Source organism: Lagopus muta, chromosome 1, assembly GCF_023343835.1.
Source record: "Lagopus muta isolate bLagMut1 chromosome 1, bLagMut1 primary, whole genome shotgun sequence".
Classification (NCBI taxonomy): Eukaryota; Metazoa; Chordata; class Aves; order Galliformes; family Phasianidae; genus Lagopus; species Lagopus muta.
This window is the reverse complement of record NC_064433.1, coordinates 180,283,545-180,309,569: the sequence shown is the minus strand read 5'-3', so window position 1 is coordinate 180,309,569 and position 26,025 is coordinate 180,283,545. Positions and strand designations below refer to the sequence as shown.

The following is a 26,025-nucleotide window of genomic DNA, read 5'->3' as shown; positions in this document are numbered from 1 at the left end:
TTTGAGTAGCAAGGACCGGACTGCTGAGCTGCTGCTGCTATACAAGAAGCTTTTCTACCATTGGGGTTTAAACTCAGTTATCATAAAATCACACTCAGGTTTTTCCCTGATGGTATTCCTGGATCTGACTGCTAAAAGTCTCTCAGATACCTCATCTGGATGGTGTCCTGTTGTGGAAATATCCTCCAGTAAATTGCAGGGTCTTAATTAATCAGAACTCTGAATGAACACACAAAGCATCTTATTTCAAAAGCAGTATTTATTTTTTTTCCATCAAGATAAGACACATTACATACTGCATAGGGTAAGAAATAATGCTACAAGAGCTGCATTTAACTGAGATAACAACAACAACAACGAAAATTTGAGAGATTGCACTTGAGAAAGTAGGCTCTGTCCCAGAAGAATACACTAAATGAAAAGCTAGCGAGTGGCTTTGAAATCATTCGAGTTTAGAAAATGTGCTTATTTTAGAGGGTTCCAATTCCACCAATAAAAACAATTTTTTTTTTTTTAATAGCACTGTTTTTTAAATTAAAACAATATGTAAACAGCATAGCAATTATTACACAGACAAAAGAAATAAAGGTGTGGAAAAACATCTTGACAATTTCTACTAATAAATAAAAAAGGAAAAGTTTTTGGCTGCTACTTGACTTCACCAGGATCAGCACAGCAGGTGGATGAGAAGTTTGGAAATGTTTCACATTTTGTGACCAGTTGAGTGTACTTTTAAGAAACTAAGCATTAAGAGAGTAATCCCTTTTACAGCTGAATTTTCCTGCTGGATCCTAGCATCCACTGCTGCCTGCACCAAATTCAGTTAGGCAAACTACTGGCTGTACAGTGTTTACCATGTTTCACACCATTTGCCATGGTTCTATTTCCCTTAAGATGCCCAAATCAGATTTCTAGTCTCTTTCTTACACGGTGAAAAGGGAGTAAACTCCCACACTGGTGATTTCAAACTAAGGCACGCTTGGGAAGGAGCATCTCTCCCTGCTGCCCATTGAGGTGACTTAGTGTGAATACCCCCAGGACAGGGCTGTTTGGGATGCAGATGGACAAACAAACAGATGCGTGGGGAATGCCATGCACAGTGGATGCCTGATTCGAATCTTCCCTTGAGGGGTGAGAATTACAGAACCACTCAGAGCACAAAGGCATGAGGCATTGCTTCCTACCACTGATGCTAACAGGCTGGAGTGCTTAGGTATACTTGCAGTACAATGCAGTCAGAAATATACGCTAGAGAGAGTGCGCCGTCTCAAAAACAATCAGTACTGTCAAGATCTCACATGCAATTTTCTTCCCAAATTAGCTGAAAATTATGGAAGGGCTGGGTCAATCCTGTTATAAAGCAAGAGACAGAAAAAGAATGAAGTCTTTTTTAAGCAGTTCTGAAATAAGAAATGAAGCTGGCAATCTTTGGTTACAGCGTTGTTCTTTTAAAGTGAATTGCTTTGAAAAATGATGAATCACTTCCCAACTCAGCATTTGGGAACATTTTTAAATAGACATCTGGGAGCCAGAGAGGAAAAATTAATATAAATAATAATAATAAAAAAACCCCACACATTTTGAATCTTAAATGTTAAAATACAAGAAAGAAAGCAACACAGCATTTCTAAGGGACGTTTCAGTAAAGTTTTGTTAAAATTATAAAAGAGCACTTATAAAATACTTGAGCTGATAAAGAGGCTGTTAGAACATTACTGCACTTCTATAACAAAACCATATATTACTAAAACATACTGGCTTAAAGAATCTCAGTATTATACTATAGCACATGCCAGTTTCCACTAATGTCAAACTACTTGGCTCTTTCAGAGAGGCAGAAACCCAAGAGGCAACACGAACAAGATGAACTGCTGCAGTCTGTGTCTGCTGTTAAACATAAAACCTCAACCATTAAACATGCCACCCCATTCTTTCTGCTACATTCATGATAAAAACTCCAGTTCTTCCATAAACTTCAATCTGCCTGTGTTTTACTCTGAACAGTTTCTGGAGCAGCATTTTATAGCCTTAAAGCTGGCTCGAAGGATGTTTTTTTCCTTTCTCATGGAGAGCACTTGCATAATATTTAAAAAGGCATAGGAAGTTATGTCGTAGCTTTTACAGTGCTTATTTTATTCTGAGGTGGTGTTTATAATATTCTTGTGCTCGTTACTAAATGATGCACACTTTCCATGACAGACAAACATTGCTTAATGAGTTAATATGCCTCAGCAAAATGCAATCTAAAAGAAATTCATTGTTAACAGTTTAACCATGGCAATACACATAACTGAAGTGAAACAACAAGCCTCAGATAACTAAGATTAATGGATATATGACAAAGTTATAATAATCCATATTTAAAACAAACAAACAAACGAACCCCAAACCAAGTAACGATAATTAAATCTCAAGCACAGTTTAGTTTCCCAGTAACACAACTACAACACGAATCAATATTTTCAACAAACAAGTGCCCTATCTTCATTGCCTGCTTAGGGAGACATGGCACTTCTCCAGCTATGGCAAGGAGGGGACTGGGCACAGATCAGAACCAGCCCCAGCCCACAGGGGATCTGAAGGGCCCCATCTCACCATGTTTGCAGAAGGATATGAATGATGGTTCCTGTAGAGTCACTGTGGCAAAGGTGCCCCTGTACCCCCTACCACCACCAGTGTCCCAGCTTATGCAAAGCATTTACTAATTTTGTCACAAGATCTGCTTGAGGACAGATACTGAGATTTGACTCTCCTGGTGTTTTATTTCATGTAATAAAGGATTTTTCTCATTGCACAGCACTCCTCTGAGAGGTGATGCTGGCAAGTTCATTTTCAGATCTGGATTAACCATTTTACAATTGCATGGGCTCAAATTCTCCTTTCATTTATACCCACAAAATTCTACTGACAGGAGAGTTCCACAGGTAGAAATGGCAGCAGAATTTGAGCATAGGAAATGGTGAGATATTTGCAGAAACACAACAAATGCTCTTTCATTGCCAGCTTACACAACTTCTGTGAGCCTTGTGCACCTAAAAACTGTAAGTGACCTTTGAAAATTTCAACCCTCAGACTCTAGCTATAGTGAGCATAATTCCTGGATGCTGATATATAAATGTATGATATGCCTCTTTAGCTGCCATGGCACTAATCAGCCCAGCTATGCTGAAACACAGCAATCATTTCTTCTAATTGCAAAGGCAGGCTAGTAGCAAAGTTCAAATGATTAGTGACTAAAGGTCCTCAGAGCAATCCTGCTTAAAAGTAAATGTCTGGTAAGCTGCAATTAGTGGGTCTTATGTTTTTTCTTTCCTTTTTTTTTTTGTTTTTTTTTTATCGGGGTGGTCTTGAACTGCAGATACAATCACAGCGATCATGATGATCCAACTGTATATCTACTAAAGCCATGTTCTTTCTTGCTTTGCCTTTCTTTCGGGGATGCTCAGCCTCAGGGACAAATTTCAGCACCTGGGAAAATGAAGAGGAATGCATCAATTAAAAAACACTGGTAAGAGATCTGAAGAGGAGAATGTTGGGGAAGTTCCAGCCTCATCTGCAGCTCGCACACACACCTCTGCCCATGGATCCACACCCACCTGCAGGTTCACAAGACAACCTTTAGGCAGTCTGTCCTGGCAACACATTTGTACTGTGGTGTTTTGTTCTTTATTTCCCGTTACGGAAGGGAGGGTGCTTGGATTCTATCTTGGAGCTTCGATTTTACTTTCTGCCCATCAAAACACATTTTTGTTACACTTCCAACTTCTTCTTTTCTCTCTGTGACAACCTGCTGCATTGTCTGTCCTAGAGCTTTGACAGATTGGATTATTTCCCACCTCAGGTATCTTTGTATCATGCAGTTCCCTAACCATGTCCAGAGCAGTTCCTTTGCATGCTGATTATCAGGCACGTCTCCTTTGGCTTGTCTTTCCAGTCCCACAAATATTTGAATTGTTCCAACCCATCTTTCATGCATATTTCTGCTCTAAAGAACAAGCAAAGATTTTTTAATGCAATTTGAAATCTCTGAAGCGCATCTTTAGAATTGGTCCAAAACTGAAATGCCTCTTAAGAGGCAGAAAAAGAATGGAGCTTGCACAAAATTTGTAACTAGGTATCAGTGAGTTTCTCCGGAATCTGACTATTACTGGCTTCTCTTAAAAATACGTGCCTTACCTGGAAAGGTCTCTTAAAAATCACTGTGAATAATGTGAAAGGAAACAACAAACCAAAGCAAGAATAAGATCTTAGGGAAATGTACATAGTAGAAGAGACTTCTGAAAAAAAGCCAAAAAAAACCCCACCACCTCACCAAAACATATAGGCAAGATAACTGCAAGACTCAAAAAGAGAGTCAAAGGTTATAAAGAAAAGGGGCAACATATACAAGATGCAACAAATGAAATCCTATTTGAGTGTAGGGAAATAAATAATGTGGGAGTGGTTAAACACTAGAGCAGGTTGCCCTGAGGGGTTGTGGAAGCCCTGTAGATTGTCAGAGTTAATAGCACAAAACCTTGGGCAGCCTCATCTAACTTTGAAATTCCCTCCTTTGAATGGAAGATGGAGCTAGATGACCTCTAAAGATGCCTTCCAACCCAAATTACTGTATGAAACTGATTTCATGAAAATAGTGTGGATATGTAGAAAACAGCTACAATGTTGAGTCCTATCTCATCTTCTGTGATAGTGTATGTATGTGAACATACTGGTAAAGGCTGTGCAGCACGGAAGTTGCAGGGCCATGCTTAAGTGAGCCTGCTGTTTGATTCGGGGTATCCGTGCAAGAGCTTACATCCCCATTCCCATCCCCTGGTGGTTCAAGCCAGGGGAAGGGAATACTCTCGTTTTGTTTCATTAGCTTGTTGCTGAAATGCTTATGGTAGTTTAGCAGAAGAGGTTGTAATTTCAAATTACAGCTCTGAAACTTAAGTGTACATTTTGATTAAGTACCCAAGCTGAGTTCAGAATAAGAACACTTTAACTGTCCCATAGCATTTGTCTTCCTAAATCTCACACTGCACAAAAAGATAGGCATCATTGTCAAACCTCCGCAGGCAGAGACTGTGGAACTATTTCCTCAAGGCTCTGTGACAGATCAGTAGAACTATCGGAGGCATTATCTTTTCTTTTTGAAATCACTTACTTACTGATGGAAAGCAGGATGAGGAAAGGTGTCCGCAAGAAGATGAGCAGATTCTATACTCTGCAGCCTCAAGCATGTCATGTCAGAAACCAAACACTAGTGAGGTACTAGAACCAACACACCTCACCTCTTGCCAGACTGTTGTGAGGATGTGCTTGGCAAAGGAACTGATCATCAAAACATCGGTTTTGTCTGTTCACAAGATGGAGAGAAGTCTGTCTTGTTTATGACATGCCAAAGCCACTGGTCATGTGGGGAGTGGGAGCACTCAAGTCACATGAGTGTCACAACCACAGAAACACCCACATCTTCAGCACTGGATAACAGGCCTCATATTGTCACTCAATTATTAACCTCCTTTTAGTACAAAGTACGTTCTGTTCTTCGACCTTAAAACATCATGCAAGAGTTAAGGTACTCTGGGGAAGGAGAGGGAATAAGAGGCTGAGTAGCAGATTTACAAAACATTTGCAGCTTTGGCAGCTTCAGCAGAATTAGGATTTCCCAAAAACTAAATATGAATGACATGCCTAACGTTAACCATGAATGCCTGGCAGAATTGGTGGGGAAGGGAGATGCAGGTGTGAAGTCTTCAAGATAAGACTATTTGTTCTTCACTGTTAATGCCTGTTAATAGGAAGGCCATGGGATGTAACAAAAGACATAAGCATTGAACACCGTATTATTTCATCCTCCCTTGTGTGACAAAATTCACATTCCATCTGTGTAATACTGAGGAAGGACTGTACCTAAGAAAGGTACACAGATGGCATTTTAACCTGTTGGGAAGATGTGAATGCTTTCCACTGTTCCCCCTCTACTCAGCACTGGTGAGGCCACACCTCAAGTACTGTGTTCAGTTTTGGGCTCCTCACTACAGGAAAGATGTTGAGGTCCTGGAGCGTGTCCAGAGAAGGGCAACGAAACTGGTGAGGGGTCTGGAGCACAAGTCTTATGAGGAGAGGCTGAGGGAGCTGGGATTGTTCAGTGTGGAGAAGAGGAGGCTCAGGGGAGACCTCATTGCTCTCTACAACTTCCTGAAGGGAGGCTGTGGTGAAGAGGGATTTGGCCTCTTCTCCCAGGCAACGAGCAGGACACGGAGTAATGGCTGCAAGTTGCACCAGAGGAGGTTTAGATTAGACATAAGGAAGAACTTTTTCTCTCAGAGAATGGTCAGGCACTGGAATGGCTGCCCAGGGAGGTGGTGGAGTCGCCGTCCCTGGCAGTGTTCAAGAGGTGTCTGGATGACGTGCTGCGAGATATGGCTTAGTGCTTGTGGTGGCAATGGTGATGAGGAGACAGTTGGACTAGATGATCTTATAGGTCGTTTCCAACCTTGTGATTCTATGATTCTATGAAATGCAGAGACATGCAATTAAAAAAGGGGGAGAGAGGGGAGAAAGCAACAGAATGATAGTGGATCTGAATCGATTTTGAACTTTGATGCCTCAGTATAGGCAGTGAAGCCCAATGGACAACAGAACAACCCACAGTACCACACTGTCATTCGAACAGAAAGAAAAATAACTCAGTCAAGCTTATAAGATTATTAAAGGGCTGAAAATAGACTGCATCTTCAAACATTTTTTTTATTATTTAAGAAAACATACTTTTGAAATGAAGTACAGCTACTGAAGCTCCATCCATGATAAAATTCTTTACTTAAGGAAGCCTTTCATCAAAATCTGAAAAACTTTGCAAGATCATGGGTAGGTAGATCTGCTTTTATCAACTGAGAGCAAATGAAAGTATGCAACGGGATGAGAACAAAGATTCGGTCTGTATTTAAGCCATCACACCTCCTGGCAGCTTGGGGATTTTCCCTGTGTTTTATATTAAGAAACATGAGCACAGTATATGGGCTTTGCTGATAAGAGTAGAAAAATGAATTGGCAGGCACTTCCTCAGACAAGACAGGAAAGCAGTGTTTGAACACAGCTGAAATTGGACTGCTTTAATAGCTGATCACAGAACTGATGTTCAAAGCTTTCAGTCTAGCTTCCATCTAATAGTTTTAGTTTCAGCTAAATACAGAGAATTGAAAAGAATCAGGAAGTAAGGCCATTTCTTGTGACCATGGTAGTTGAAAGAAAATCCTTTCTTCTGAAAATAGCCGCTGTTTATTCATTACATGGTCAGTTTCTTTAAGGTGAGGAACTACAGAGTTAATGAAAACAGTTCAAAGAAATTTTGTTTAGGACACTTTATTGCTCCCTTTTTGATGAGGTCAGTAGAATTTCTGCTGTAAGAAAATAAGGATATGGGGAAGGACTGGAACATTCAAAAGATTTATTTTGTGTGAGTGAAAAGAAGAATAATTTTGCAGTTTTCAAATTAAAGGAGCAATGTCTGTGATTGTTAACCAAACTGTCGTGCCCCAGCTGTTCCTCACAAAGAACATGTAACTACAGACATACAGCACTCTTCAAACACTGAGTTAGTTATGGACATAAAGCTCTGTAACATATAAAAAAGTAATAAAAGCAAGACATAGGACTTAATATCTGAAATGGATTTGGTGTTTATGGGTAATGAAATGAAAAGTGTCGGGGCCTTGTAACATTCCTCATTCAGATAAACCCATAGGAGTGTGCCAACATGCTGGACAGTACTTTTTGTAAATGGGCCTGAGCACTGGAGAGGCTTTGAGGCCAGGTGAATGTGGCAACTTCCTTGGGACTGGTGGGGAAGGAAATAAAATGTTTACACAGTTTTCCATGACAGGAATCTTGCCTGCTGATAAAACACTGAATTTGGATTCTTTTAACTGAAGAGCAAAGCCATCACCCAAAAACAGCTTCTGGAAGCTGAAGCCAGATAACTTCAGTCTGGAATTAGACAACACCTGTTCAAGACAAGCTGCCCCATCACTTGGACAGCCCACCAAGAACCTGACGGATTTACAGTCTCAGTTTGAGGACATCACAGAACAGCTGTGTTTTAGTAGGTATACAATACAAGATCAGGGCTTGCTCTGGGGACAGCAGAGTGCTTTCCAGCAGCCTGTGGAGCAAAGGAAGTTCCCTCCTCCAACCACAGCAGATATATAAAAGCACTTCTTAACTTGATTTCAGGATCAGCAGGGCAAGTTCAGGGGCTGAGAAAGGCAGGGCAGTGATGACTGCTAGGAAAGGTCCATCTAGAGATAGTGCGTTCACCCTGATGCATACCCAGCACTTCTTCAGTAGAAGCATCAACAGAGTAAGCTTCAGAAGATGATTCACCTGTACCACCCGCTTCTGGAAGTGGGTGTTAGGCTTGCTCTGTTGGCTAGGAAAGAAGCCCAACAGCTGACTCCCAGCTTTAGGTGGGCAGAGCCATATGGGGAAAACCACTCCCTCCTTGCTATATAACATTTACCTGTGAAGTCAAACAACATTTAGCTATGGCAGTCCGTTCTGGGTGATTTCCATTCTAATAAAAAGCAAGGAGTAATAGAGAATTCACACCATAGAAAAATGTATGAAAATGAAAAATTTTTAACTTACAATTGTTTACTATTGTTTACTTTATGTATTAGTACATAGACTGCTCCAAAAGTAATGCCTCCTATTTTATTATGTGGGCCAGCAATGTCAGAGGAGGATGTTGGTGGTACAGCAGTAGAGGCTGAACCTTCCCACCAATATTCCATTATATGTTGTTGCTTCATGACAGATGGCAGCAGAGGGACAGTCTGACAGAATGGTGTCTGACAAGGAAGTGCACATGAAGCAAAGGTGTGGAATGGAATTCCTTGAAGAGCATCTCAGCCAGCTCATCCACACAAATCAGCAGATTACAACCAGGGAACTGTTACAGAGTTGCATATTGGCTTCAATGCACTGGAAACAATTGTAGTAAAGTCAGAATATCACAAAGCTTGTGCCCACAAATGCTCACAGAGGAACAGGAAGAACACCATGTGCACATTTGTCAGTACCTACTGAACCAATATGAGGCTTCAGGTGACAATGGATCACATTGTTACCAGTAACAAGATGCGCTGTCTCCACTACAAGCAGGAGTCAAAATGGCAGTGTGTGGAGTGGTGATATATGAATATATCTGAAGAAAAGGATTTTCTTTGAAGATTTTCTGTGGATTTCCTGGAACCCACACAAACTATCAACTCTTGACCAATGCATTGCAGCACTGACCTCCACTGCTACAGATTTTTATGAATGCAGTATGCATTCATGTTCATCACTGGCTAAAATGCATACCTAATGGTGGTGACCATGCTGAGAAAGTGTTTTATAGATGAGAATTTGCTCTATCAAATAGTGTTATTGTGCTTTTTGTATCAGTTGTAGTTTGAATGGAAATAAATAGGAGGCATTCTTTTCAGAGCAACCTATGAATTTGTTAATACCAACTCCAGTAATATTCTTTGTTAAATTCTTGATCAATAGTTTAAACACCAATAAAAATCTCACTCAAAACTTTTTTTTTTCCTGATGAGGCTAAGAAGACCAAAATTTATCAAAATCATGACTATAGTTTACCAAATACTTGGTTGGCTGTGTATTCCAAAGAAAAATGATGGAGAGCAACTCTGGATCCAATTTGAGATGAATATTTCAGTGAAATTTGTACTTTGCAGAGCTTATTTTAACTTACAGCTATTCAGCATGATCTAATCTCCTTTTGCTCATCTAAAAATACTATCATTCTAGCATGCAAGCCAAATTATATTTCTCTGAGGTTCATGAAAGAGAACACATCAAAAGCACAAAACATTCAACACAGATTCGAGTTCTGATACAGACTAAAGATCTTACTCAGCAAGTTTTCAAAGTTATCTCATCCAAAGGTCACAAATAGTTTAGCTGTGCCGTAGCATAAGAAACCAAGCATCATGGGAATGTGGTACATAATTTAGCATAAGGACCTTTATTCCAGTAGGACTGTAGCCTAAAATAACAACAGAGACCTAAAGTTGTGTTCTTTCTTACCAGGCATAATTGCAGGTTATCAGGAAGAAAATAAAAACGGTTCATTTGATCATCAGTGGTAGCATTCAAACTAAGGGGTTATTACCATGGAATCACTGCTCTTAAAAATTATTTGGCTTAAAAGTAAAGAATTTGAAATGCTTACCAAAACTACAGTATTTTTGACATACTAGATAGCAACAGGAGCCTCACTTTTTGTCATCTGGTCAAGTGTTATGGCTCTGACCCTTGCTTGTCACTGACCAGATACAGGTGTTCCCTGTTCCCCAACTACCTCTCTTTGTCCAGACCTGTATCACAGCTGTCTCATTAGCTTAACTTCCAGATACCATCCCAAGAACTTTCATTTTAATCTAGTAAAAAAATATTCTCTCCCTGCACTTCTTTGATCTCACTGTTCATCAAGTAATCTAGCAGTCACTTCTGGCTCATTCTGTTTCCTTGTATTTGCAGTTTCTTGTATAATATTTCTAAGCATTATCTCTTGTCAGGTTAATTCTGTGCCTTTATTGCCATAACAACTTTTCTGTCTTCTTTGTACATCTACAATCACTCTGGGACATGCAACAATCAAACCATATTCCTTGCACATCGGTGTGATGATGCTAGCTCTTTTTAGTCACTCAATTTCCTTTGTTGAGTCATTTTTGTGTAGTTATTTAATGTTTCTCTCTGTAAAGACAGGATAAGAATTATTGTCTGCTCTCATTAAGTGCCTCCTTAAGATTTGCTTAAGGTTTTGCTGAAGGTTTACCTCCCTGTGGAAAAAGAAAAAAAAAAAAAAAGAAGACGAAAAGAAAAAAGCACAGACAACACAAAATCGCAATCGTTTCAGTTCTTAACACCATTGCAGCAGCTTCTCTGCCTCAGTCAAGTTGCATACCACCTTTTTACTTTCTCCTCTGTTCCTTCCTAGCCAACAACACTCTTTGTTGACAACGGACTTATTTCTCCTCTGCCATCCCTTTGCAGGGCAGCAAGATGTTACCAAGTTGCAACATGAGTACTAATTTAAACCTTGTGGCTAAGAATTGTTGCACGTACATCCTCTGAAGCTCCACTTAACATGAGGCTTGAATGGAGGTATAACGATGCAAAAAAAGCAGAAAAACAAACAAAGCAACATATACACAGTGAAAAATGCATCAGTCTTTACTGTTGAGAAATTAAGTAGGTAAGGGAGATGCAATCAGCTTTCACCACTTTATTTTTCCTTACGTGCCTCTTAGCTGTGCTGCAGAATACGTTGTTGGTGGAGGTTTATGCACTGTGACAAATACTGGTTGCTACCTTAAGAGCGTTTATTCCTCACGGAAACTCATTTCACATCTCATCAGTTACAGCAATGAGATGGGGAAACCGATTTCTTGTTTCTCCAAGGGATGAGCACACTGGCTGGATGGCACAGCTGCAGATCTTGCTGCACAAAGTCCTGGCCTCTCTGGGCAGGGTTACCTCAAGGTTCAAATTCCCTCACTCCTTAAAAGGCAGCCCCAGGCACTTCCAAAGAAATGTACTGCAAGGGGAATCATCCTTTCATTTCAGCTCCCCTTTAGCAAGTTAGATGTGAGCATTTGATTAAGGGGTGCCGCATTCATTTCCATGAATCACTTTGTCTTTGCACAGAGCCCTGCACCATAACTCAGCATCACTTCTGGCAGGCTGTCAGGGAGAGGCATTTTGAGACACTGCCAGCACTAGGCCTGTTTAGTTTGCAGGGTTCATGACACCATGTGGTAAGCCCTGAGTGTCCATGAGCTCTGGTCTCAAGCAAAACCAGAAGCAGTGAAAAACCACAGAGTATCGCAAGACTCCTGCAAAAGAAAACACACCCATAAAACTAGCTGTTTACTCAAGCTTTGAACCTTTTTATTTCTGGAAATTGCTGAGTGTTCTGGTTAAGTTATGGCAGAATTCCAAGTTTCAAAAAAAACCAACAACCCAATATCTTATTATTAGCATTTCTCAGGGCAATTAAGTTGCCACTTGTTGGGGGCATTCTCATTTTCTCCCTGTCGTTGCATTATTTCTTACAATTGAACATGATAGGAAAGAGCTGCACGGTCTGTTCAAGGAACTGCAGCAGTAGCAGCTTGGGGAAAAGTGATTGCTATTAGTCCTCAGAAGCAAAGTGGGGATGCTAAGAGACCTTATTGATGAGCACAGTTATAAGGCTTTGAACAGAAACTGGAAAACATCAAGAGCATAAGAGGGTAACCTTGAAATCTCTCTGGACTGTAAGCCTTTCTCAGAATGAGCACATGGCACTGGTGCATCCAGAGGTGCCAGCATGTACCTCAGCACAGCAGCTGCTGTGGTACTGCAGGATGCTGGCTGTGGAGTATGGGGTAGCTCAGAAATGTTAGACAACTTATACATGTTTTCCAGTTTTTACCATTGAGGTCAAATACATTCATGTGTAGGATGTGTAGCTACAGCAGGTCCAGGAGCTTGACAGATGAAGCATTTAGGCAAATTTCATCTGGCAAAAAAAAGAAATCTGGATTCTACATGATTTGCTTTTAATTGCTACAGACACGTCCTTTGCTCTGCTGTCTTGTACTTCCGTGTCTTTGCAACTGAATCAAAGTAATTTGAGACTTGCATTTGAACCTGGTTGACCTTGTCCTGGAGCAGAAGGAAAAGGTTTTGGCTCTGGGGACTTCATAATGCATAAAACTCTGTCCTTTGTCATGCAGTGAAAGGCTTTTTGATTAAGGTTAGTGGGTTTCAAATTGCCTTCATAAAGAATAAAGCATAGAATCACAGAATCATAGAATGGCCTGGGTTGAAAAGGACTACAATGATCATCCACTTTCAACCCCCTGCTATGTGCAGGGTCACCAACCACCAGACCAGGCTGCCCAGAGCCACATCCAGCCTGGCCTTGAATGCCTCCAGGGATGGGGCATCCACAGCCTCCTTGGGCAACCTGTTCCAGTGTGTCACCACCCTCTGAGTGAAAAACTTCCTCCTAATATCTAACCTAAACCTCCCCTGTCTCAGTTTAAAACCATTCCTCCTTGTCCTATCACTATCCACTCTCGTAAACAGCTGTTCCCTCCCCTGTTTATATGTTCTCTTCAAGTTCTGTAAGGTCACACTGAGGTCTTCCCGGAGCCTTCTCTTTTGCAAGCTAAACAAGCTCAGTTCCCTCAACCCTTCCTCATAGGAGAGGTGCTCCAGCCCTCTGATCATCTTGGTGGCCCTTCTCTGCACACTCTCCAAGAGCTCCACATCCTTCCTGTACTGGTGGCCCCAGGCCTGGACGTAGTGCTGCAGATGGGGCCTCACAAGAGCTGAGGAGAGGGGGACGTACATGGTCCTAAAGCTGATGTGTCGAGAAGCTCCTCCTCTGTACATTTACTGCTAGATGATTATGTGGAATTAGAATTAAATGTTGAGACAAATAAAGAATAAAACTGACTGCCTGTGTGAAGCCAATAATAATAATAATAATGATAATAAAGTGTAAAGTATTTTGAAATAAAATTAATGGACACATCTTTAGCATGTCATATGTGAATTTATCTGCATGACTTCCACTCACATTAATGGCAGCCGCTTGGCTAAATATCTGCTCAGTGAGCTGTTAATTCATGCCTAAGGGATTAAGTTTAATTTCAAACTTTCAGAAGCGATGTAATGCTAAAGCTGAAACTTTGTCTTAAATTCATACAGTTTTCAGAACAAAGAGAACAAAGGAGCAGCATAATAAATTAGCAGTAATGTGTTAATCTGAATATTGAATTTCCAGAATATAGTGATTAATTTAATATGCTGTGACATTCCAGTTCTGACCAATACCCGATTAGTGTGGTATTCTAGTGTTCCAGTATCAATGTTCCCAAAGACACAATGAAAAATAACTAGTTGACAGCATGTTTACACCCAAATTTTTTTCTAGCTGCTCAGTTTTCTGTCTACTCTGCCTTGGTGAGGTCATGTCTGGAATACAGTCCAGGGCTCCCCAGTTCAAAAAAGACAGGGATCTTAGAAAGAGACCAGGGGAGGGCAACAAATGTGATAAATGGCCTGGAGCATCTCCTGTATGAGGAAATGCTGAGATCTCTTTGGAGAAGAGAAGGCTGAGAGGGAATCACATCACTGTTTGTAAACATCCTAAGTGTGGGAGTCAAGTCGATGGGGATGGACTCTTTTTGATGGTGAGCAACAGTAACACAAGGGACAACAGGCAGAAATGGGGATGCAGGAAGTTCTATTCCAGCAAAAGGAAGAACTTCTTTACTATGACGGAGCACAGGAACAGGCTGCCCAGAGAGTCTGTTGATCTCCTTCTCTGGAGATATTCAAGCCCATTTGGATACTTCCCTGTGTGACCTACTGTAGGGAACCTGCTTTAGCAGTGGGTTGGATTGGATGATTTCTAGAGGTCCCTTCCAACCCCTCCTATTCTGTGATTCTGTGATTCAGTAGTTGGCCTAAGCTCTGACACAAGATTCTCAGTTTATATTTTACTTCTAATTCTCTTAGAATTGCTCTGAATTTGAATTCTTCAGTCTTATATTTAAGTAATGAAATTCCACATAGATTTACTGTGCAAAAAAAATTAAATTCCTTTTTATAATTTTAAATTAGTTCCCTTTCAGTACTCCTCAGACTGTATTTGGTCTTTTTCTAAGGAGAAAATTATTTGGAGAAGATCTGAATGTCCTGTAGGCAATATTCTCTACTTTGTATCTTTCATTGTGCCTTCTCTTATTGACAGTGTTTTTCTAAATGAAAGGATCCAAAACTTTTGAGCCATTTTTTTTAAAAATAGTTCTGATGTGTATCATCTGCTGTGTCTCCACTGATTATGGTTTGAGCTTCTATTTATCCTTTCTGCACCTGCCTGCATATTTCTAAGCACCAACAGTCAAAATCCATACAAGTACCCCACCTGTTTATCTGAGCCATAGTAAATGCTTGCTGTGCTATTCTGTTCACATCTGTTTCTGCAGAATACTGTCACTTGTTTTTTTTTTTATCACCATCTCTGTAACAAACAAATGTTTCTTGGAACCTCTTCACCACTCGACCTTTAGTCCAGCTTCCATTCCCCATTTCCCCCTCCCTTCCTTTCACATACAGTGGTATATAAATAAATAGTCAAGACTGCTTGTCCCAATGCTTGCTGCTTTTCTAAATAGCATTTATAAGTAGTTTCACAGGTCTGCTGTAAACCCTTGCAGCCTTCCATGCTGTGAAAGTACTTTATCTCCTGCATTATCTGTCATTCTTGCCACTCTCAGTTCACCCCCTTCCAGATTGATCATACATGAAATAATGCTTAATCCCCACGCCGGGAGCACCCACAGATATCACTTCCCATGTAGCAAACTGCTCATCTCTTCCACCTCTTTGCTCTTTAACTAATCCACGACTGATCGTGTCTGGTAGACAGTCAGCTCCCTGAACGAGGTGCCAGGCCTTTCAGCATTGCTGTATAATGCTGTGATGCTGCATGAATATTCATTTGTATGCAAAACATTCTAGCTTCATTTTATCAGCTTGCAGTCATCTAGGTGTTCTATACTTATATATATTTTTTCCCAATTCACTTTTCTCCCATTGAGATAAGGCTTTTTGCTCTGTAATTACCAGTGTCATCCCCTGCATCTTGCTTAAAATTAGATAAAATATTAATTATTCTCTAGACCCAGCTGATGTGAAGTATGCCATACAGTGCAGCTGATGGTAAGAAAAATCTCTTACTTGGAAAATAATCACAGTGTTCAGAGTGAGGCAAAAGGTCTGTTCCTAAACAGTCTCCAGATAGTTCAGCCCATTTCTCCAAGTTAAAGCCTTTATGAGCACACATCACCTCTAGATTAAAAGTCATGGAATCACAGAATCATAGAATCATAGAATGCCTCAGGTTGGGGGGGACCTTAAAGATCATCTAGTTCCAATCCTCCTGCCATGGGCAGGGCTGCCCATGCCCATATCCGTAAAGTTCACCTTAACTTGAGACTTAAGTAGCAACTGAGGCTCTTAAAAGAGTTGTGTGTTTGAAACTAAGTCAGCATGGCATATGGGTACTTGCTTTCAGTCACTGACAGTCTCACACCAAGTAAACTTCCTAGATGTGTTCTCTTTGGTGAACATTGTTTATTTCTGGTTTTGAAAATGCTGATTCAGAGGCAAAAAAATTTTCCTTGTTCTCCCCAACAAAGGGAACTTGCTTTTTCTGGATGCTACAAATAAATATCACGGACATTTTTCTCATCCAGAATTCTGCATTAAAAAAATGCTGAGTGGAAAAAAAATAAAGCTAAAGCTGAAAGATTCAACTTTCCTACAGGCAATAAATCTGGGAAGAGAGTTTAGAAACAGCTTAATTTTCATTTCCTACTGCGACCATAAGTTTAAGAGACACTGCATAAACCAAGAGAAAGCACAGTCAAATACGTCAAGGAACAAATCTCTCTGTTACTAAAAGAGTACTTTCACCGGTATATGACTGAATCAGTCCTTCATCAAGAAAATTGGACCAAGATAAGCCTAACTCACTGGGATTATATGGTAGCATCCATGCAGAGAGGTGGCAGAAGTTATCTCCATCTTCTAAATTAACTTACCCATAAATGTGTGTTAACATCCCTTCCTAGCACATATAAACCTCCTCTCCCCCTGCTCTGTCACCACCTCCAAATGTCCAAATCCCCATGGGATTGTTGGCATCCGTTGCAGTTCCACCCCTGTTGCAGTAGAGGATGTGAATGTGCTCCATGAGGTATTGAACAGGGATCCAATACAGACAAGAAAAACAATGTTAGGACTAAGTCTAGGCTCCATTTCTGGGCTACATGCTGTCTGGAAGTCCAGGCAGATCTCTTTCCTCAGGAAGGACACTGATCATGGTGGGCATTCATTGAAACGTCCTGGCCTCTCCCAGACAACAGCATCTCTGCCTGTCAGTAAGTTTTTGCCCAGCTTCACAATGCAGATGTAACATGATAATTAACACAGCACCACATGCAGATCTGAGAAAAGCCTTCAGAATTCACATCAGCAAATAAATAAACAAAACAAAGTACTGAAGGAAAGAGAAAAAGTACCTCATGATATTTTTTCACTGTTTTCCCAGACACGCATGTGCAGGATTTCCAATTTGAAGTCCCACAGCCACAATTTCCTCCACAGCGCTGGACAAGGAGGCAGCGAGGGAAGAAAACGGCATTTGTCAGCTTCAGTTCTTCCCTTAAATTGACAGAGTAGTTTCTTGGAGTGCAGCTGTAGCGCTTCACATCATCATTCAACCTGTCCAGGTCAACTGGAATGCAAAAGGGGCTTCATTAGCAAGGTCTAAATGGGACGTTTTCCCAGTTCAAACTGCTCCCTGGGCAGCTGGTAACACAGCAATGTGCTCCTGGTTGGGAAATACATGAGGTATAGCAGTGATTACTGAACAAGTAAGCATAAACCCACCCATTTTAAATCATTACAGGTGGCCATTCTGGCTCTCATTCTGCCCACAGTGACTCCCAAATGCAGGGCTCGCACAGACTATAAAGGTGATGAGAGAGCTTGTAATAAAACACGGACCTGAAAGCTCAAGGCCAGTTATTTTACTTGCTGTGTCACTGACCTGCTGGGTGACAGATTCCACCTCTGCCCCTCTCTTTCCTGATTATACTCTATTTACCTGAAGTTATTTTTATTCTGGGCATGATGTTTTGCCTACCGGCAGGCAAACAAAGGGCAAACACTTAACAGGAGACTCTTCCAGTGACCTGCAGATAAACACCTTTGTAGAGAGATCCATCCTTCCTCAGAAGGGCCTCTAAGACAGGTGGCACTCCTTGCTATCCTCAACTGTCTGTGTTGGTCATGGATAGAGTCTAGATAGCTCACTTTTAGATGCCTAAATCAATCTAAGCAATATTAATTTTAGCTTTTAAGTGCTACTATAATAGGCATACAAATAAATACAATTAAAACTAATGAGCTTCATTGAACGCCAGTGGCTGGTTGATGTTTGAATGCCTGTTATTTCCGTGAGATGCGTCATGCAAACAAGCAGTAAAGCCAACCATAAAAATAACTTATAGACTATCCACTGTGAGTTTTAGTGCTGTTTCTAGCTTCATCTTGCAAAGCTAAAATAAAATTTAAAAAAAAAAACAAACAAAAAACCTTCTATAAATTCATTTTCCACAATGGTGACACAGTTAAAAGAAACACACTCAATTAATTTTATTTCTATAAGTTTCCAGATTTATCTTTCCATTCTTTTCTACTTTCTTCTTTTCTGTAGGATCCTGTCCACTAGCTAAATGTTTAAAATCTTACTAATTCTTTCAAGATTGGAGGATATGGGAACCTATGTTAAAAAGTGAGATCCTTCATACTGAAACTAAAAACCAGAAATAAAATTAAAATGCATTTTGAACTCATGAAGATTGAAAGCTGGAGAATTCATCTTTTTTTTTAATCAAAATCTCCAAATTTCAAGAAAAATGGGAATCATAAACATTGTTTCTCAATACCAAATCATTAACTTCATGAACTTTTTAAAAAATGAGACAAGTTGCACCAAAAAGATAAATTAAGCTGGACAAAGAGAAATAATGTAACATGATTGGAGGGCATAGGAGACAAACAATAAACCCCTCTCATCCTAAACCGTATTTGTTAATGGGCACTTTGAAACGAAGCAGGAATTGTTCAAATGAGAACTGAGCTAGCACACAGATTTTCATGGGCACGCTGAATAGCTCAGTGTCCCCTTTGGTACTGAGCACACCTATGTCTGTGCTGTGCTACAAATGTGAAAACCTCCAGAAAAAGACAGAAGCACTGCAACTCTTCATTCCATCTGTGACTCAGTCCTTGTCATGGAGTAAACTGTGGAAAAAGCTGTGATTTGTAAATATCATGCACCTTTACATTCTGGACTTGAGGTACTCATTGGTTCACAGCGGATATGCAAGAAGCAATGGTGCATAAACGTCATGAGCACTGTTATACAAAATCATAGCAGCTTCACTTTCCTGGCAATATGTTATCTCAGTCAAAAGGAATTTTGCAGATAAATTGTGATTTTATAGCAATCGTGATACATCTTGCTGTGAAATCTCAGTGGTTATGTCCAGAGATCTTGCATCTCTCCAGAAGAGGTATAGATCATCCTCCTGATACAAGCACAAAATCAATGGGGCTGCTGGTACATGCCTTCACTGCAAGAAAAATACGTCCCAAATGTCTACAGTCAGGACTTAGAAGACCAGAGAATATTGATTTTTTTGTTTTAACGGCTGATATTTTGTTCTCCACCATCATTCTTCAAAGCCACCCCTTCGCACTGCAGCTTATAAAGGTAATCCTCACAGGGAGGTGTTTCCCACTCATCTAAACATTCTCATCAGGATCTCTGCCAGCTCAGCTTTGGTTACTGATAAAGCAAGGTAGTATCTATCTGCCTCATATTTGTTTCAGGTGATTGACACAGAAAAAGTAACCAAAGGAAAAAAGAGAGCAGAAAATATTCTGCCTTTAAGATTAACTGGATTTCTTGAGACGAAAGCTCACAGCCTCCACAATCTGCACTGCAGCAGTCCAGAGGCAGAGATGCCGATACAAGCAGGATCCTGCTGGGGGAGGCTGCCTGTGGACACAGATGGCATTTGTGGATGGTGCAGCTCTAGACTGAATTAGCACAAATGCTCAGAACTTTAATTCTGCGTTGATCATCGTGCTTCCTCTTGGGGTGATAAAACAAGCTAGGCTTCTGGCAAGAGCTGGTCATTAGGGAGGGCCCAGACCCAGGTGGCATCAAGTGGCATCTCTGTGCAGGTGGAGATGTCCAGAGGACTGAACAAAATTTCCCCTCAGGCTCAACAGTTCTTAATTCTACATTGAGCTGATACCTATTGTCACAGCTGCTGTTATCAGCACAGGAATGAGTCTTTGTAATGAGACTGGCAGAGAGGGAAAGCATTTAAAGGACCAGGATGAGGGTCCTTCCTGCAGAGAGCATTATATCTATTGCACTGGCACACATATTAGCTTCAGTACTTAAGCTGCTCAATTCAAATGGCAAGGGGTGACCAGGCAAACTGGAGGAAAGGCTTTGCTCAGTAGTGTGCAAAAGCCCAGTTTTGATGACTTTCAGAAGTCCTTGCAGTCTGTTAGGCTGAAGCTGAGTCAGTACTGTGGAGAGCTGTTGACTTGCTTGAAGCATAGGTGGGAATAACCAGATAATTAGGATAACTTTTGCTCTATGCAATATGAAAAGATCAGCTATTTTTGATGAAAGCTCAAAGCTTTCAGCAGATGCATTTTTCAGGAATTCCACAATCAACCAGTGGAAAATTACATGATTTTTAGCATATTTTTCCACGACAAACTATTTTTGAAACATTTCCTGTATGACTGCATGAATTGCCCCTGATTTAATATCCAGAGCATTCTGGAAATGACTTATCTTTAGTTCTTAGGACCCCCAAATACACAGTTTTCATTTAAGATGTGAATTCCCTTTGGTATATTACATCTCAGGCTCAGACTGAAATGGACAAAGCCCATGGTGGAAAGGTCTTACTGCGGTGATGCCGAAATTATACAAATAACTGTAAGCAGAGAAGGAAAGATTAAATAACAGGTTGAAGAGATACATACAAAATGCCACCTGGAGGTAAACCCAATCTTATTCTGGCTTTGCTCTACCAAAATCCTATGCTTGGTGGGACAAGGTGACTGTGCAAGATCTGTGAGCAGCATGTAGTGGTCATATCACGCTGACAGATCCCATTGCCTGATTAGCTTTAGACTATGGCTTGCAACCCCGTTTACAATAAATAAATAAATAAATAAATAATCACATCTTTTCTCTGAACCACTCTCCCTGTTGAAAGCTGTGATATGCATTCTTTTTCCTGACTTTTCTACTGTCTGGAGCCTTTCTATTTCCTCATCCATGTAACAATGAGATTTTACAGTACAGTCAGTTTCATGCATCTCTTCACTGCTGTGACTAAAATGTAACCGAGCCTTGGCCTGACTGGTGTGAAATCCTGCTGCTTTACTTATCAAGAATTGAAACCACAAGTGTCCTTAATTTAAAACTACAACAAAAAGGTTCTGTAGACTGGATGCAAATAACTTCAAAATATTATTATGGAACGTCTGCATCAAAGATTCAATTTGAAGGCAAATCAGGCATAAAAAGATGCACCAGAGAAGTAAGATGGATACTTGGGGTACAGTGCTTCCTCCTTCTTTTCCCTTCAGTCATACACTTAAACCCATTCTCATTTCTGATAGCACTAAAGCATGTGCTTACACTGAAACATTGATCCTAATGAGAGTTAAACACTGAAATCAGAGACTGCAGAGAGCTAATGTCTTACTTAGAAGGGACAGCCTTAAAGACTGCAGGGGAGAGAAACCCTGTGCTGCTGGTCACTGATTAATTCTAAGAAGACGGGCAGTCTGTTAAGGTTTCTGCTAACACAGTAAGTATTCCAAACTAATGGCCATAAGATACTCCTGTTGAAACATTTTAACTCTTTTTTTTTCAAGCATCAGCCACAGACTGGAGCTGAGGTGTAAAGGGACGGCAGGTCCCTCATCACAATGTTCCTATTCCATTTGTCAAGGCCATCTCCAAACTACACAGCTGCAGACCAGTCAGGCTGATTATGGTAAAATGAAAGAGTATGTCTCTCTGAAAACAATGTTCAGGCACTTGAAAGACAAGGAGGTGACTAGAAACAGCCAGCATAGGTTTGCCAAGGGCAAACTGACCAACCAACCTGAAAACTTGCTCTGGTGAGATGACTCTCTTGGAGAAGGGGAAAGCAGCTGGTGTTGCCTACCTTGATCTTAGCAACATTTCTGACACAGTAATTTACAGCATCCTTGAAGCCAAACGGCTGAGATATAAAAGGTTAGATGGAATACAAATTAGGTAGATAAACAGAAGGACAAGGTAATCAGGAATTGCCAAATACAGCTGTTGCCTGGCTATTACTGGTGTTCCCAAAGTTTCCCAAGCTGGGGTCTATACTGCTAAAGGTCGGCACTAGTACTCCTCAGCATGTTTGTCAGTGCCATTCAATTCTGGAAAATTGTCCTTATGCAGCAGAGTTGTCTTTCAGAGGGATCTCAGCAGACTAGAGAAATATGCAGGCAAGAACCCCATGAGATTCAGGGACAACAAATGGAAATTCCTGCATCTGACCTGGAATAACCTTATGCATCAGTCCAGACCAGTAACACCTGGCTCAGCAGCAGCACTGCAGAAAAAGACTTGGCATCCTAGTAGGCAGCAGGCTATATATGAATCAGCTGTTTGCTCATGCAGAAAGTGAATGCTCCCCTTCATTAAGCTATTGTGAAGCTGCAGGTAGAGTGCTGTGTTCGGTTTTGAGCTCCTTCAATGAAAGAGAAGGATCAACAAACTTGGAGTGCCGTGAAGGTGAACAGGATGGTCCACAAGAACCACAGTGAGGCAGGGGAACTGGGTTTGTTTAGTGTGGAGACTAGACTAATGGGGGTTCTAATATCTCCAGTCATCTAAAAGAGGCTACAAGGAGGATGGAGCCATATTCTTCCTCACAGTGCGCAGCAAAAAGACAAAGGGCAAAAATCAGAAGTGGTTGCAAGGCAGTCCTAAAAAAATACTCATTGCAGTGACGGTGATTAACACTGGGACAAATTATCCAAAAGGTTGTGGAATTGCTCTGGATAGAAATATTCAAACCTTGACTAGGGAAGTTCTTATGTAAACAGGTCTAAATTTGAAGCTGGTCCTGTTCTGGATAGAATTTTTGGTGAGGTGATCCACAGATTACCCTTGAAATCAAAATTATTCCATCTATCTGTGACTGACAATAAAATTCCAAGATGACTGTATGTTTGCTGTCTTTCCTGAAAAGGTATTGGTACCGCCAGCCATATGGTTGACTGTAAGGTTTAATGCCTGGTTTAGCATTAAACAGGGAGGTTGGTGGCCCTGCATGTGGCAAGGGGATTGGAGATTCATGATCCTTGAGGTCCATTCCAACCCTGGCCATTCTGTGTGATTCTGTGATTTAGAAATATGATTTTAGTCTGTTATGAAGTCAATATGGATGCGTGGAACTAACTAGACTTTGGGATGACACTCAGCACTATACCATGTTGACAACAGGCCACCTTAAGCATCATCTGTATGTATACAGAATATAACACTTAGAATTTCAAAGACATTAATCTGCTTAACTTTCATTGAGGGATTTACCCACATTGCACAGTAAGATAGAGAAAGGACAGCCCATCTACTGACTGTCCTCTCCTTGCAGCAATCTGCATTTTCGTGTATCTTCTGCTGGAGGCAAGCAAACTGCTGCCAATTCTTCTAAAATTTCTAACTCCTGTTCTCTTTTCTATCAGCTAAAGAGATGTTTATATGCAAGAGGCCTGCATTCATTAGCTTGCCCCTGCTTGTATTTTCTGCATCAGTATGGGCTGGAACTGCAGAGTGTGAGCATTGTGCCATGCAGGGGCCCATAGCTCACTTCCAGGTCCATGAATGTCTTGCACCCCTTATGTCCAGCATTTGTACTCCTGTGTATGCTTGAACTGCGTCAGGTAGTGCAGAATCACTGTTATGTATGGTCAGCAAAATTCAGAGCAGCTGTAGCTGCTTGCAGCTATGATGAGGTTGAACCTGAAATGGAAAATTCAGTTCCCGACATATAGTAAACAGTTAAATCTTCCACTGGTTTAATTACCAGAATACACTAACATTGATACAATTATTCTTTTTCATATAGAGTGTTGATCAAACCCTGTCTTTTAGTCTTCAAAATATGGTCAGGGGTAATCAGCATTCTCCTGCACTGCTTAATGATATTGCAATATGCAGTTTGTTAAATATACCTGAAAACTCTGGGAGCTGCCCAAATCTTTCTCTTGGGAGCTGGGGAAAAGATGCTGTGATTAGGATTTAATTCAGAATCACAATGCCAAGATGAACCTCTTCAGTATGGAAACTACTATTTCAGAAGAACGAGAGATCAGAATTTCAGTGGGATTGTAACTGCCTGCATGAAACAAGGTTCACAATATATGGGCCTATTATAGACTGGCAAACCAATTACCAGCTGTGGTATGGGTCAAGTAGCAAAAGCAGGCCAAACCATCACTGTCATAAATGGACATAGCTTCACTGAAATCAATGGAATTGAACAGCTTATTCCAGTGATAAATAATATGCTGCAAGTTTCACTAGCTTTTAAAGAAGGTTTAATAAGAAAAGCTTTCACTGCAATGACTTAAATAACGCCACGTAAAGCATGAGGGAAAATCTCATTTGTTACAGAGGGGGAAGAATGTGAATGTAGATCTGAATTATGCTGTGAAATGAAAGAATGTGCAGCATTTGCATGCAACAGACACCTTGGTTCCCAATCGAACAAGAGAGGAAGAGTTATACTGGTTTTTTTTTGCTTTTTGTTTTTTTTTTAAAAGAGAATACTTTGTATTAGCAGCTACTCTAGAAGGTATTCCATCTACTCAGAATATTCATGTGTGCCATGAGCGAGGTCTGGTGCACTGAAACTTGCTGGCTGCAATCCCAGAACCTTTCGAGGAAGTGTACATGGATGCCTGCAGTAATTTATTGGCCACTGTTTGCAAACTCCTGAGAAATGACATTCCTGAGCTCAAACTTTGTTTAACTTCTTGCTAGAGCACTGCAACATTGATAATTACAAGGTATTGTTAAGGACATGGTGCTACTTGCTTGATACTGGGAACCTGCTTGGCAATGGATGGCAGAAACATTCCATTAAGACTTGTGGTCTCATCTTGCTGCTCCCTTTCTACAGAACAGTTTGGCAGTGCTAGCAAGTGTTTATTTATTTAACCTGAAAGTCGCCAGATGTTATTACAAGAATGTCCCACCTGATTAATTTCTCCTGATAGCCAAAGGCTTCTTGCATACTGTTTCTCAAAAAGAACATGATCTAAGGCAGGTGTAGTCCTGCTCATTACCAGAATGAATCCACATATGTTATGAGGTCTATTTATGAAAAACATGTATTTCTAAAGATGACTCCTTACTTTATGTAGACATTAGGATCTAATTCTATGATAGGTATTGAATTCTTTCTCTTACCAAATTACTGTGACACCTGAGGTCAGCTACAACATATTGGTGTAAAGCAAAAGGAATTATTTAAGGGATGTACTTTGAAAGAACCTGATTTTTTAAGTCTAGAATAAGCCTAAGGCTGTAGATGACCCTGCCTTCAGCAGGGAGGTTGGATTAGGCAATCTCTTGATGCTTTCCCACTTCATCTAATCAATGATCCTGTTAGTTTCAGCTTTCCTAAAATACTGTATTTATTTCCTTAATCTCGATTCTTATCTCAGTGGATTACTGAATGGAAAATGAAGAAGTACAATTTAAATGTCATTTATTATATATTTCTGTCATCAGAATTGTCATTCAGCAATACCACCTCTTAAACTCAATTTTCTGGCACAATTTGGTATGAGTAGAGAGTTGGATAGGATCTCATTAGATTCGTTTATATAATTTATACGACATGTTCTGAAAATACTGTGAGAGACAAGCAGAGATTACATCAAATTTTTCTAATCTGCTCCATAGCTGTTCTGAGTAAGGATAAGGAATAAAACTCAAGCTGGAACTAGAAGCAGAAACGATAGATATCTGAAATAAAGGATGACTTAATCTATTGCTCTTTTTGCTGCAAGGTTATCTCAGCATCTATAAACATTCCCCAGAGATCTACAGTGTTTGTGTTTAAAATATACCAAGCAGTTCCAATTTAAAGACTTGTTAAAACTATTCCCTGCTCCTGACATCATTCAAGAACAACCCCTTAATCTTCTCAATAGTTAATGACTAAATAAAAATTCTTAACTGATTTTTTTAAAGCTGATTGTGCTGAGGCACTTCTGTCCAGAGGGCTGCTAACG

At 40.4% G+C, this 26,025-nt stretch overlaps 1 protein-coding gene across 3 annotated transcripts in view; it reads right to left on the bottom strand.

Moving 5' to 3' along the window:
* Window positions 1-247: 247 nt before the first annotated feature.
* Window positions 248-26,025, bottom strand: part of PDGFD (platelet derived growth factor D) — a 138,365-nt gene continuing 112,587 nt past the window's right edge. For all 3 annotated transcript variants that reach the window (XM_048936173.1, XM_048936182.1, XM_048936191.1), the window contains 2 exons: window positions 17,148-17,362; window positions 248-3,468 (listed from right to left, as the gene is read on the bottom strand). In XM_048936173.1, the coding sequence (XP_048792130.1) occupies window positions 3,334-3,468; window positions 17,148-17,362 (350 nt within the window). In that variant the 3' untranslated portion in view covers window positions 248-3,333. The remainder of the gene's footprint in view (window positions 3,469-17,147; window positions 17,363-26,025) is intronic.